We start from the raw sequence: 15,973 nt of genomic DNA on the forward strand, positions 1-15,973 counted from the left end.
TGTCAGTACCAAGTGTTAGTGAAGATAGGAAGAAGTTAGAATTCTCATATTGCTGTGGAAATGAAGACTTTGGAAAATTTTTTATTGTTTTATAAAAAGTTTAACATAATCTCTCCAATCACTCCAGCAATTCTGCTACTATGTATCAACCCAAGATAAGTGAAAATATGTATAAACATGAGACTTTCATACAAATGTTCATAGCAGCATTATTCATAAGGCAATATATAAAAATGATCTAAATGTCTATCAACTGGTAAATGGATGAACAAAACATGGCCTATCTATACAAGAAAGTAATATTTAGTAAAAAAAAAATAAAACACTTCTAATGTACGCTACAATATGGAAACATAAATAAAACAAAAAATCTTTGCTGAGTAACAGAAGCCAGACAGAAATGACTACATATTGTAAGATTCTATTTATATAAAAATTCACAAAATGACAAATATAGGAGACAGAATGTAGATTTCTGGTGGCCTGGAGTTGTGGGTAGGAATGAAAATTAACTAGAAACTGGCACAAAAGAACTTCTTGTGATAATTCAATATTTACAACTGCACCATGGTTACATTTGCAAAACTATATTAATTTATTTATAAACATTGACTTTGAAAACTTACAACTGTAGAATGGGATCTGCATTATGGAATGGTTGCATAACTTTAAATTTACTAAAGTAAAAATTTACTAAAATCAATTTACTTATAATCCATTTATTTGCAATAAGTGAATTTTGTGGTGTATAAATTATATAAACCATCATCAATAACAACACAGGGTTTTTTTAATGTATGCCTATGTATCAATTTACCTAGCTGTTATAAAATCTCTATCATTATTAATTTTCTTGCACATGTTATAGATATATAAATTTAGTTGAATTTTGCACAATGAAAATATAAACTTTACATGATTTGCTGTTCTGCAGTTTCATGTAGTGGTTAGGAGTATGGTCTTTTGAGTTAAATTTCCAGTTTAAATCCCAGCTCTATCATTTGTTAGCCAGAAGACTTTTATAATTTACTTACTCTTCTCAAAGCTCAGTTACTTTATTTGAAAATTGCCTTAAAAGACAAATTCTAGATAATTTCAATAGATGCAAAAAAAAGCATTTGATAAAATCCAGCACCCATTCATGATCAAAACTCTCAGCAAAGTGGAAATACAGGGAACATACCTCAACATGATAAAGGCTATCTATAACAAATCCACAGCCAACATCATACTCAATGGGCAAAAATTAAAAGCAATCCGCTTAAGATCAGGAACAAGGCAGGGGTGCCCCCTTTCACCATTCTTCTTCAACGTAGTTCTGGAAATCCTAGCCACAGAAATCAGACAAGAAGAAGAAATAAAAGGCATCCAAATTGAAAAAGAAGAAGTGAAACTATTATTATTTGCAGATGATATGATATGGTATATAGAAAACCCTAAAGTCTCAGTCAAAAAACTACTGGACCTGATAAATGAATTCTTCAAGATGGCAGGATATAAAATTAGTACTCAGAAATCAGAGGCATTTTTATACAACAACAACAAACTGTCAGAAAGAGAAATTAATAAAACAATCCCCTTCACTATTGCAACCAAAATAATAAAGTACTTAGGAGTAAATTTAACCAAGGAGATTAAAGACTTGTACTCGGAAAATTATAAAACATTGATAAAAGAAATCAAGAAAGATATGAACAAGAGAAAGCATATACCGTGCTCATGGTTAGGAAGAATAAACATCATTAAAATGTCTATATTACCCAAAGCAATTTATAAATTCAATGCAATACCAATTAAAATGTCAATGACATACTTCAAAGATATAGAACACATATTCCAAAAATTTATATGGAACCAAAAAAGAACATGAATAGCCTCATCAATCTTGAAAAGGAAGAATAAAGTGGGAGGTATCATACTTGCTGATATCAAGTTATACTACAAGGCCATTGTACTCAAAACAGCTTGGTACTGGCATAAGAACAGGCATATAGATCAATGGAATAGAACAGAGAACCCAGAAATAAATCCACACCTTTATGAACAACTGATATTTTACAAAGGTGGTAATAGCATACAATGGAGTAAAGACAAACTCTTTAACAAATGGTGTTAGAAAAATTGAACAGCTACCTTCAAAAAAATGAAACTAGACCACCAACTTACACCATTCACAAAAATAAACTCAAAATGGATAAAAGACTTAAATGTAAACCGTGAAACCATAAGCATCTTAGAAGAAAACATAGGCAGTAAGCTCTCCGACATCTCTCACAGCAATATATTTGCCAATTTATCTCCACGGGCAAGTGAAATAAAAGACAGGATAAACAAATGGAACTATATCAAAGTAAAAAGTTTTGTACAGCTAAAGAATAAGAACAGAATAAAAATACAAACTACACAATGGGAGAACATATTTGATGATACATCTGATAAGGGGTTAATAACCAAAATTTATAAAGAACTTGTAAAACTCAACACCAGGAAGACAAACAATCCAATCAAAAAATGGGCAAAAGAAATGAATAGACACTTCTCCAAAGAGAACATACAGATAGCCAATAGGCAGATGAAAAAATGTTCAACATCACTAATCATTAGAGAAATGCAAATTAAAACCACAATGAGATATCACCTCATACCAGCCAGAATGGCGCTCATCAACAAAACAACACAGAATCAGTGCTGGCGAGGATGTGGAGAAAAGGGAACCCTCCTGCACTGCTGGTGGGAATGCAGACTGGTGCAGCCATTTTGGAAAACAGTATGGAGATTCCTCAAAAAATTTAAAATCTAACTGCCTTTTGACCCAGCTATCCCACTTTTAGAAATATACCCCAAGAACACCATAGCACTGTTTCAAAAGGAGAAATGCACCCGCATGTTTACGGCAGCATTGTTCACAATAGCGAATATCTGGAAACAGCCCAAGTGTCCATCAGTGGAGGAGTGGTTTAAAAAGCTTTGGTATATATATACTATGGAATACTACTCAGCCATAAGAAATTATGACATCGGATAATTCACAACAACATGGATGAACTTTGATAACATTATATGGAGTGAAATAAGTAAATCAGAAAAAACTAAGAACTATATGATTCCATACATAGGTGAGACATTAAAATGAGACATTAAAATGAGACATGGACAAGAGGTTGGTGGTTGGGAGCGGGGGAGAGGGGGAAGGGGAGGGGCACAACAAAAACCAGATAGAAGGTGACAGAAGACAATTTGACTTTGAGTGAGGGGTATGCAACATAATCAAATGTCAAAATAACCTGGAGATGTGTTCTCTGAACATATGTAACCTGATTTATCAATGTCACCTCATTAAAAATAATAATAAAAAAAATGAAAAAAAGACAAATTCTATTTTAAATTGGGTTGCAAAAATGGATTGCTACGATTATCCAACTAAATAATAACTATAAATTGCTAAGCATACAGCCAGATATAGTGTCTTTTGTAATAATTAAAACAATCAGAAATTAAATCTTGTCCATTTTATTACTTATTTTAATTGTCTTTTCACAAAAATGAATTTACAAATCAGAATTAATTTTTTGTCTCAAAACTGTGGTCATATTAGATGACCCTTAGCTAGCTTATCTTATTATCTTCTTGTTTAGAAATTGTGATGACATTTGCCCCCAGTTTAGAAATTGTTTCAACTTTGTTTTTGTGGATTACAATCTAATTCTTGTATGTTCAGCGTCTTTATGGTTTGTTTCTATCTTCATAAATAGGGAACAATAAAGAGTGTCATTCCCTATTGAACATCAGAAGCTACAAGGCTTTAGGGCAGTTTTCTGAGCCTGATATGTTAGATTCTAGTTTTTTGCCTTCCCCTACCTTTAATATGCTCAAGTCGCAATTCAGAAATAAGACATGGTCATCTTGTGCCATACTGCTTGTCACTGTAATGTGATACTTTTGTATTATTTTTATAATTATAGGCAGGCCTTAATATTAGTTTATACATACACACGATGTATCCTATGTAGGCTATGAATACATACAGCACAGGTCACAAATTTACTGTATCTCTATGCTTTCTAACTCTCCTCCACCTATTCTCTTTTGGTCTTCTGTGTCACACGTTCATATTTGCACCTGACCACCCATCCTTGATGTTACTCTTCCCCTCTCACATCATATTGTTTGGCATGAAACAATATAACTTTAGATTAAAAATATAAAGAGATATACTCTCTCATTTCCTTTAATAAATATTAATTTTTATAAGATTACCTTTTTCTATAAATAAATTAATAATGAGGTCTACATATTTATAAAGTAATAAATTCATAGTGCATCAACTAATCACTCTAGGTATTCTTTTTTTTTTCCAACATGACACTCTTATAGAGGAGTAATAACGAGAAGCAATAGCCAAAACCCAAGTACCCTGAGATGAGAGGAGGTACAAACACATAAGATTGGAGAGTATTTACTCAATTGTTTTATGTAGAAAATTATGAAGATTAACAAAGGTATTTAGAAATAGCCTCCTAAATAAAGTAGTACTTACAGCATTGTTAGCTTATACATAATTTTTTAAAACAGGGGTCCCCAAACTTTTTACACAGGGGGCCAGTTCACTGTCCCTCAGATCGTTGGAGGGCCGGACTATAAAAAAAAACTATGAAAAAATCCCTATGTACACTGCACATATCTTATTTTAAAGTAAAAAAAAAAAATACAATATTTAAAATAAAGAACAAGTAAATTTAAATCAACAAACTGATCAGTATTTCAATGGGAACTATGGGCCTGCTTTTGGCTAATGAGATGATCAATGTTCTCCTCTCACTGACCACCAATGAAAGAGGTGCCCCTTCCAGAAGTGCGGCGGGGGCCGGATAAATGGCCTCAGGGGGCTGCATGCAGCCTGCGGGCTGTAGTTTGGGGACCCCTGTTTTAAAATATAGACTTAATATACTTTATAATTAAACACTGTTTTAATATTCTTTCTCTACTTAAGGGTTCAAATGAAATAAAATATTTTCTGGGATAGCTTTCCTTTATCAGGTACATGGCTAATCTAGAAGTCTAAATGTTTTGGGTAAGTTAACTTCCAAAAAGGATTATGGTTTTTCCTTATTGAAAATACCCAACATGGTTAAGTGCACTATATAAATAGTACTTCATTAATTGATTATTACATTGGTTAACCCAATTCTGATTTGATACATCAGCAATATAGTCTGGTCACCTCTTTATATTCAAAGTTATACAATAGATTTTGGGGTACACTGACTGATCAAAAACTATCAGAAAACAGAACAAAACCTAATTTTAAAAAAATTTTAATGATGTAAGAAACTTTCACAAACATAGTCCATTGAATGCATATTAATGGCACAATGCAGTACATTCAATATACATTCTAAAGAAGACTGATAATTAAAGAGAAAGGAAAACTTTTATAGAATCTATTAAGGTTATCAAATAGTAATCAGAATAAAAGCATATTAAATGATGGTATTGTGTGCCTTTTATGCAAAAGTAATATGAATGATATATATTGGAATAAAAATCATTTCAATCATATATTTGTTAGCGTTCAAAATATAAACTCACCAGTAGTATCTATTTCTTCATTCAAATAATATTAGGAAAGAATTAGGCAGTTTTATTTTAAATAAACTTGTCAGTTTAAATTTGTTAATTAGCCATAAAAAGGTTTTTAGCTACCTGCAACTACAGTTCTTTAAGATGAAGTGCCTTTTGACCCAGCCATCCCACTTTTAGGAATATACCCCAAGGACACCATAGAACAATTCCAGAAGGAGAAATGCATCCCCATGTTTATAGCAGCATTGTTCACAATAGCGAAGATCTGGAAACAGCCCAAGTGTCTGTCAGAGGATGAGTGGATTAAAAAGCTTTGGTACATATATACTATGGAATACTACTCAGCCATAAGAAATGATGACATCAGATCATTTACAATAACATGGATGGACCTTGATAACATTATGCGGAGTGAAATAAGTAAATCAGAAAAAAACTAAGAACTATATGAACCCATGCATAGATGGGACATAAAAATGAGACTCAGAGACATGGACAAGAATGTGATGGTAACAGGGAGTGGGGTGGAGGGGTGGGGAGGGGGCGAGGAAGGAGAGGGAGGGAGTGGGGGAAGGGGAGGGGCACAAAGAAAACCAGATAGAAGGTGACGGAGGACGATTTGACTTTGAGTGAGGGGTATGCAGCATAATCAAAGGTCAAAATAATCTGGAGATGTTTTCTCGGAACATATGTACCCTGATTTATCAATGTCACTGCATTAAAATTAATAAAAATAAGATTAAAAAAAAGACAAAATGATCCATTATAATCAAACACATTCAGGAATCAAAAAGGAAGACACAAAATAGGAAAGATGGACTTACTTTTCTTATACATATTTTATTGCTCAGCTTTCACTTAATTAATTATTGTTAACTCATTTTTCCCCTGAATCCCAGAAAAATTGCTTTCAATCTAGCTACCTGCATACTCTTCAGCAAAATTAGTAACAGATTTTGTGTTAACCACATGACTGCAAGACCTTTAGTTTAGTTTATAATTCCTCAATCCTACTTCCTTTTTATTTCCAGGGTTGCTTACAAACCTGTAAGTCCTCCAACTTACCTTTTTATTCTTCTACACAATGGCAGCCTATCTTACCGAACTCTTCACTTACTTACAGAGGTCTAAAATTACATTAATTTATAAGAGCAGTATACATTTGTCAGAAACCTCCTTAAGGCAGCCTTCACGTCCTTATTCCTCAGACTATAGATCATGGGGTTCAGCATTGGGATCACAAGTGTATAGAACACAGAGGCCATCTTATCAGTGTCCAGTGAATGGTGAGTTCCAGGCTGCAAATACATGAAGAGTAGTGTCCCATAGAAAACTGTGACTGCCACCAGATGCGAAGCACAGGTGGAGAAGGCTTTTCTCCTTCCTTCTGATGAGTGTATCCTTAAAATGGACAGAACAATGTTGAAATAAGATACTAGAACTATAGCCATGGAACAAATCAAATTTGTAGCCGCAGATACAAATATTACTGTTTCTGGAAAGTAAGTGTTGGAGCAAGACAATGCTAACAGAGGGACAGAATCACAGTAAAAATGATTGATTACATTGGAAGAGCAGTAAGACATAGAGAACACAGAAAACGAAGTCACAGTAGCTGTGGAAAAGCTGTAGAGGTAAGTGAGGGATACAAGCAGGAGGCAGATGTGGCGAGATAAAATCACCTTGTACTGCAGAGGGTTACAAATGGCCACGTAGCGGTCATAGGCCATCACAGCCAACATGGAAACCTCAGCGACAATGAAAACCAAAAACCCTCCCAGTTGGGTGGCACATTCATAGTAGGAGATGGCTTTGTTCATTACTAAAAAATTGCTCAGCATCTTGGGCACAATGACAGTAGAGGTGCCAAGATTGATAATAGCCAAATGTCGGAGGAAAAAATACATGGGGATTTGAAGTCGAGAGTCCACACTGGTGAGGGTGATGATGCTGAGGTTCCCAGCCACGGTCAGCCCATAGATGACCAGGAAAACAAAGAAGAGTGGAATCTGGAGCTCTGGAGCATCTGAGACACCTGTGAGAATAAACTCAGTGACCCTGGTGAAATTTGCAGAAGCCATGGAAGAGTTTGAGAATTCATCTGTTTGGAGAAGAAGCAAAGGAAAAGTGGTTAGAAAGTTTGAGAAGTTATTTCCTGGGCCCATCATTGATGACAAGGGCAATTCCTCTGGGAAGATTACCTGGAATCATGTTATTAATCTAACTCAGTTATGAAACTCAAGGTTCTAGGTGTAATAATGAATTTCCAATCATTTGAGACAGAAAAAACAGCAACAATGGTAATTTAAGAGGATGATTCTGCATCACGAATTTTGAGAATTTATGGCCTTACAATTTTATTAAATTATGAGCTTGTTTTTAGTTTGCAAACAAACATTTGAATCCAAGATTCATCTTCTGTGTCTTGAACTGAGTGAGAGAAAGGCTTAAAAAATTGTGTATCTCCAAATAATTGAATTGTCTTATAACTTCGCTACGCTAGACTTCTTGCTTTTATTTTCAAGATAGATGATTCTAGTCACTATTCTGCCCCATTTTATTCAATCTTCTGTAGCTTCTATTAGATAGCACACAGAACTTGCTTATTCTACCATTCACATCTGTTAACTGTTTTTTCTCATTTTTATTTTATTGACTACACAATAAATGGAGATATGTCCATGGACTTATTCTTCAGCATACTGATTTTATTTTCTCCTTAAAATAATTATCTCTATATAAAAATAAATTAAGTGAAAATAAAAATATAAATCTATTCCACAGTGACAATGTAAGAAAATAAAAAAAAACCCACACAGGCCCTGGCCGGTTGGCTCAGCGGTAGAGCGTCGGCCTGGCATGCAGGAGTCCCAGGTTCGATTCCCAGCCAGGGCACACAGGAGAAGCGCCCATCTCCACCCCTCCCCCTCTCCTTCCTCTCTGTCTCTTCCCCTCCCGCAGCCGAGGCTCCATTGGAGCAAAGATGGCCCGGGCACTGAGGACGGCTCTGTGGCCTCTGCCTCAGGTGCTAGAATGACTCTGGATGCAACAGAGCGACGCCCCAGAGGGGCAGAGCATCGCCCCCTGGTGGGCATGCCGGGTGGATCCCGGTCGGGCGCATGCGGGAGTCTGTCTGACTGCCTCCCCATTTCCAGCTTCGGAAAAATGAAAAAAAAAAACCCACACAAATTGACATCTAATATATCTTTATTTGTTTCTTTTAGAGTTATTTTGATGTCTGTTTCTTACATTAAAATAATTTTTCCCCTTTGCTTTTTTGAATCATCTTCTTATTTATTTAGTTAGTTTTTAGTTAGTTAGGCAGTTACAATAACACTGTCATGGATGACTGTGTCCTTCTGGGTCTTTACATCATGATTTTCTTAGATCAGCAGGTAGGCAATGACAGTCATTAAAACATTTTATTTTTATTGGATTTATTGGAGTGATGTTGGTTAATACAGTGATGCAGGTTTCAGGTGCACAGTTCTAGGATACATCATGTGTACACTGCACTGTGTGTTCCCCACCTTAACTCAAGTCTCTCCCTATCTCCATTTAACACCCTTTACCTTCTTCTACCCCCCACCTTCTTTCTCTTTTAGAGCCATCATGCTGTTGTCTGTGTCTATGAGTTTTCTTCCTCAAAAAAGTAAAATTGAAGCTCTTTGAGTAATTAAGATAGATAATCTGAGCCTTTAAAATAATTGAGATATGCTTTAGCTTCATTTTCAATGCATTTCACAATCAGGTCCATACCACTTTTACAGTCACATCAACTTACTAGGAACGCATTGAGGATAAATGCAGAGGCAGATTAAGTTCAGTTGAAGCCCCGGGCACAGAAGAAAATATTGGGCCCTTTAAAAAAATAGAGAGAGAGAGAGAGAGAGATGGGTAAAATAAAAATACATGTTAACCATATTTTTAAATAAATAAAAATATTATGTACTATTAATGTTAAAATTGCACATATGAAACCAAACTTAGTGTCATGAGAAAAATGTGTAAAGTTAGGGTTTTGTGGGGCCCTTCAGAAGTCGGGTCCCAGGGCGCATGCCCTGTACATCTGCCATTAAATCCTCCTGGGGAATGGTCATCTTTGGCTCTTTGTTCCTTACTCATATTAATTCTTTGAGATATTACTTCATTTTTTTGTGAGCGAGAGGTGGCATGCTATCTGAAAGAAGTCTGTCCACCTTCTGTAGCAGTGGATCCATGCAATCAGGATCTGGAAAGGAACACTATTAAATGACGCTTACAGAGTGAGAGTTTGCAGTATTTACTAATGTCTTTCTGATCATATTCTAGGCATTTTCAATCTTCTTATGCATACTGATAGGTAACTGGGAAAATACAAAATGGGTGAATTGTCTTTATTACCACCAATAATTTTGGTTAATGAGTAACAATAATAGTCTTTAAAAAGAGAACATAAAAATAGTTTCTATGTACTTAAAATATTTTTATTAAAAAAGTATAAGGTTAAAGATAAAGAGAGTAAATTTATTTATGAGCATCCCATTTTAGGTCAGTGGATGTCAGAGTAACCTTGTAAATGAACATTCTCGTCCTGGTTTTATTTTCTCCTTGAGAATGCTGTAAAAGTTCCGTCCTATCAATCCAGGATCTGAGGGTCTGCAGTGTCTTTATGTTTCGTTCCTGTTTATGTATCGTCTCTTTTCAAATAGAAGTTTTTCATTATGAGACCTTCTCAACTAAAATATTTGCAGATACATTTTACTGTCAGAGAGATGGCTTATCTAAAAGTTAGTGTCAATATGCATTGATTACATATTATGCTTCTCTTTATAATTTGTCTGTATGTTATCAGATTTATTGCAAAAATTTCTTGAGAAAAATTAATGATGAATTGTTATAGTCTCAACAAAGAGTATCATTTGGAGTTTGAGTATTTGTGTATCCATTTTTCTTTCACTGGTTATCCTCTGAAACACACAGTTTTCTTTTTAGCTAATACTGCAGAAGTATAATATATTTAATCTTGGTTTTTTTAAAGACATAAGACATAATGATATCAGCTCTGATTTGGAAACATATATAGCTGGATCATATTCAACACCTTGTATTTCTCAATCAAGTTATAAATCTTGGAAACAAACCTTATATTAAGTATTATAGTATTTGATTATACATGCTGTCCAGTTGGGGATCTTTCAAAGGCCAGGATACAAAAATAAGACAATATTTTCTGCTTACCTCTAATGGACAGTCTACTTCGGGGTCTCAGTGAGAATCTCTACATGGCTGTGTCAGTAGAAATTTATGGGGCTCTATAAACCTTCGATAGCCTAGCTCTGAAGCACAGATGATTCTAGAATCCCCAAGTTTTACATCCTTGGGGAAGATGCCACCAGGGATTGGCTCCTTAACCAGATCTTCCTCTAGGAGTTCAATCAGACACCCCTTGTGTGTCCTTTGTGACATGACAGTCTGGACCTATTATTGAAATTACTTACCTATTACTGGAAACTTGATATTTTATCATAGCATAATGAAAATTATGTGTCAGAAAATGTTACTATCCTTTCTTGTAAAATAAAAATAAATAACTAGGGGAAAAGAAAGTCACAATGTATAGCTTTTATTCTGTATTTAATTGCTTTTCAAATTACTATGCATATACATAAAAAATTTATTTAACCACACATTATTAGAATATGAAAGAACCCTTATTGTTAATTTAAGAAATAAAAAACAATACTATGTCATGTTATAAGCACAAGGCTACATAGTACAGCATTGTTTACAGCAGCAAAAAATAAAAAGCTATAAATAACAGCATTTCCATCAATCAAAGGATGGCCAAATACAAAGTGATTGTCCTGCACTCAAACTGTATGCTGATAATTAAGATTAAAACAATAAAATAATCTTTTCTTTGGCCCAGAAAGATACTGGTGATAAATTCTCAAGTAAGAGAGTTCCAGGAAATATAATGTACAGTATTCTTTTCTTTCTTTTTTTCCTGCATAACAGAATTCTCTTTTCTCTAATTTTTTAGTAATTTATTTGAAGAGTTTGCTTTTGCTTCCAGAGAGTATGAATGCAGAGCTTGAGTTCTGAAGTTACTTTCTTTTGGCCAAGAAAGAAGCTGATGATAAATTCTCAAATAAGAAAGTTTCAGGAAACATGATGTATTGTGATTTTTTTTTCTGGATTACGGAATTTTCTTTGCTTGCAAACTTTTAATTTTTTTTAAGAGTTTGCTTTTTGCTTCTAGAAAGAGTATGAATGCAGAGCTTGAGTTCTGAAGTTACCACAGTTAATTGTGTGAATGCTTATATATCTTAATCTTGAATGAGTCATAGAATATTTACTACAATATTATCCCAATGACGCTCAATTTTGTGAATTTTGCCAAATGTGAGAAACCCTGTGTACCTCATTTCCTTCTAGGTTTAAGTCCACATTATTTCCAAGCTTCTTTACATACAGCACTGCTATTTACTCATAAGTACCTTATCTCTCAGACATATTTGCAGTTAACCTCTTTATTTTGGCAAAAGAAACACAATATTTATAATTATTGCAATATTAAGTATACCAGTTCAGTGCCATTAACTGTGATATATTCACATCACTGTATACTCATCACCACAATCCATCTCAGAAATTTTAACTTCCCAAACTGAAATTCTGTCTTCATTAAATCATTAAACACTAACTCCCCATTCCCCCTTGGCCCAGCCTCTTTGTACCACCGTTCTATTTTCTGTTCCTATGAGGTTGACTAGTCCAATTAGCTTGTAAATGGAATCACACAGTAATTGTTTTCTTCTGTCTGGCGTATAGCACTTAAACTAATATCCTACAGGTTATTTTATCTTGTATCATCTGTCAGAATTTTCTTCCTTTTTAAGACTGAGTGATATTCCTAGCTATGTGTACACTGTATACTGTTTATCCATTCACTCATCAATAGATATAAGAGATATAAGATGCTCCTACTTTTTGGCTAAGGTGAATAATGCTGTTGTAAATATGAATGTACAAATATCTTTATAATCCTTTTTATTATTTTGGATGAAATGCCCAGAAATTGATTTTTGGATCATATGATACATCTATTTTTAATTTTTTGAGGAACAGCCATATTCTTTTCATGGCAGCTGTACTATTTCATGTTTCCACCAGCAACATACATCTTAATGTGTGTGAACTGGCATCTCATTGTGATTTTGATTTAGATTTTTGTAATAATTATTAATATTGAGCATCTTTCAGGTGCTTATTGACATCTGTATATATTCTTTAGAGAAATGTCTGAGTCCTTTGCCTATTTTTTAATTGGAGTTTTTGTTACTAAGTTGTAGGATTTCTTTAAATATTCTGGATAGTAATTCTTCATCAAATACGTACTTGGCAAATATTTTTTTTCTATTCTGTCCATTACCTTTTCACTCTGTTGATAATGTCTTTTGATATGCACATATTTTTAATTTGGATTATATCTAATTCATCAATTTCTTATTTGTTGTCCCTCCACTTGGTGTCACTACCGAAAACCATTGCCAAATACATTGTGGTGAAATTTTTTCTGTTTTCTTCTAAGAGTTTTATAGTTTTAGTCCTTACATTTAGGTCTTTGATCCAGTTTGAATTAACTTTTGTAAATGGTGTAAGAATCCAACTCTACTCTTTTGCAAGTGGAAATCTAGTTTCTCTAACATCCTTGCTGAAGATACTGTTTTTTTTTCCGTACTTTCTTGGTACACTTGTCATAAATCATTTGAGCATATATGTGAGGGTTTATTTTTAGGTTCTGAATTCTATTTCATTGGTCTATATGTCATTATTTATGCCAATTATTTTGAATACTGTACTTTCAGTAAGTTTTGAAATCAGGAAGTATGAGAGCTCCAACTTTGTTCTTTTTTATCTATGTTTTTGCTAAACACTGTCCCTTGAAATTCCATATGAATTTTACAGGGGATTTTTCTCCTTCTGAAAAAATGTAATTGGGATCTTAATAGAGCATACATTTAATTTGCAGGTTGTTTTGGGTAATATAGTCATTTTAAGAATAAGTCTTACAATCAATGAAAATGGAATGGCTTTTCATTTATTTGTGTCTTCTCTAGTTTCCTTCAGCAATTTTTGTAGTTTTCACTGTACAAGTTTTCTACCTCCTTGGTTAAGTTTATTCATAAGCATTTTATTCCTTTTGATATTTTTGTGAATAGAATTTTTTTGTAGTTTTCAGATTCTTCATTGTTATTATATAAAAATGCAACTGTTTTCTATGTGTTGACTTTGTATCCTGCAACTTTACAGAATTTATTAGTTCTAACAATTTTTTTTTTACAATTCAGTTAACTTTTTTTTAAGAAAGGATTTTAATCATTGTTTTTAGAGATAAGAGAGATAGAGATATAGACAGAGAGAGAGAGGGAGAGAAGTGGGAGGAGGAACACTCCCATCGATACAGATTCAAGTGAGCCAGAAGAATGTAGACTACAAAGTGAACATTCACACTCACCTCCACTATTGTCCTCCCAACTTATCCCAGTCCACTCCTGCTGGTAACTGCCATTAACAGTTCGGTATTTGCTTTCTTAGGTTTAGTGCTCCTGTGTATTACAATTCCTTAAAGCACCTTCTGTATGGATAATACTGGAGAATGTTATTCATATTATTTAGCTTTATTTGTAGATTGTGGAAATTAATGGAAATAATAGAATTTTGGAAAAATATATGTGACAGAGTCTTTGCAGTATAGTATAGATTGTGGCTCTAGCAAATAACATTCATAAAAAAATAAATATACTTAGAGACAGGATCTGAAGCTAATACGATAAATAAAGTTAATATGATTTGGAATGTAATTATTTATTTATTTCAGTTTATGTAGTTTGTTCTTTTTTATTATTTATTTTTAAAAGTTGGAAAATCTTCTTCATTAGTTATTAGAGAAATGCAAATCAAAACTACAATGAGATACCACCTCACATCTGTTAGATTGGCTATTATCAACAAGACAAGTAATAGTAAATGTTGGGGAGAGGCTGTGGAGAAAAAGGAACCCTCATCCACTGTTGGTGGGAATGTAAAGTAATACAACCACTATGGAAGAAAGTATGGTTGTTCCTCAAAAAACTAAAAATAGAACTACCATATGACCCAACAATCCCTCTACTGGGTATATACCCCCAAAGCTCAAAAACATTGGTACGTAAAGACACATGCAGCCCCATGTTCATTGCAGCTTTGTTCACGGTGGGCAAGACATGAAAAGAACCAAAAAGCCCTTCAATAGATGACTGGATAAAGAAAATGTGGTACATATATACTATGGAGTACTACTCAGCCATAAGAAATGATGACATTGGATCATTTACAACAAAATGGATGGATCTTGATAACATTATATAGAGTGAAATAGTAAATCAGAAAAAACTAAGAACTGCATGATTTCATACATAGGTGGAACATAAAAACGAGACTAAGAGACATGGAAAAGAGTGTGGTGGTTATGGGGGGGAGGGAGGAGAGGTAAGAATAGGGGGGAGGGGAGGGGCACAAAGAAAACCAGATAGAAGGTGACAGAAGACAATTTGACTTTGGGTGACGGTTATGCAACATAATTGAATGACAAGATAACCTGGAGATGTTTTCTTTGAACATATGTACCCTGATTTATTAATGTTACCCCATTAAAATAATAACAATTTATTAAAAATGTTGAATAATTCAAGCTTTATTGATTTTACATCTGAGAAATAAAAATTACTTATATTTCAGGTGTACAACATAATTTTTATTTATATACGTTATGAAATGGTTACAATATGCAAGCTAATTGCCACATTTATCAACTCACATTGTTTGTTTATTCTCTTGTGTGTGATGAGAACACTTAAAATCCACTCTTAATATAATAAATTCCAGTACATTAAAAAAGGGGGGAAATAAACAAAATATATGTGTCTATGATAAAGACTCTCTGGTTCATGTGCTGGTTTAATTTGCCACAGTTTTTACTTGGAATATGAGTGTATATTGAAGCAGCATAATTGGAGTAGTGTATATATTTTTAAAATCTAAAAATGCTTATTTGAAGAACTAGGAGAGTACTAAGACATAGAGAACCTATACATTTGTTGAATGAGTACACAACATGAGTGAAGCACTGTGTTAGCGCAGAGTTCATGCAAAATGTGGTCTTTGTGTACACAAGCTCTTGAGAGACAAAAGAGAGATGAGTGAAAATGCAATCATCTCTGGATTGTACTGATTATCTTTAACTTTGTGGTCAGTGCTATAGATTTTCCAGAATATTGATGTTATTCCAGCAGACTTACAAAATCTACTAACTTTATCAAATAGTACCCAGAATGAAAGCACATGAAATGATGGTATTGTGTGT

The 15,973-nt window shown here is 33.9% G+C and overlaps 1 protein-coding gene across 1 annotated transcript; it reads right to left on the bottom strand.

Moving 5' to 3' along the window:
- Window positions 1-6,716: 6,716 nt before the first annotated feature.
- On the bottom strand, window positions 6,717-7,664 carry LOC136388637 (olfactory receptor 8J1-like). Its single transcript, XM_066360458.1, has one exon. It carries the CDS (start codon window positions 7,662-7,664, stop codon window positions 6,717-6,719), a length of 948 nt encoding a protein of 315 aa, XP_066216555.1.
- Between the last annotated feature and the right edge of the window lie 8,309 nt (window positions 7,665-15,973).

The sequence above is a fragment of the Saccopteryx leptura genome, chromosome 1 (assembly GCF_036850995.1).
Source record: "Saccopteryx leptura isolate mSacLep1 chromosome 1, mSacLep1_pri_phased_curated, whole genome shotgun sequence".
Lineage (NCBI taxonomy): Eukaryota > Metazoa > Chordata > Mammalia > Chiroptera > Emballonuridae > Saccopteryx > Saccopteryx leptura.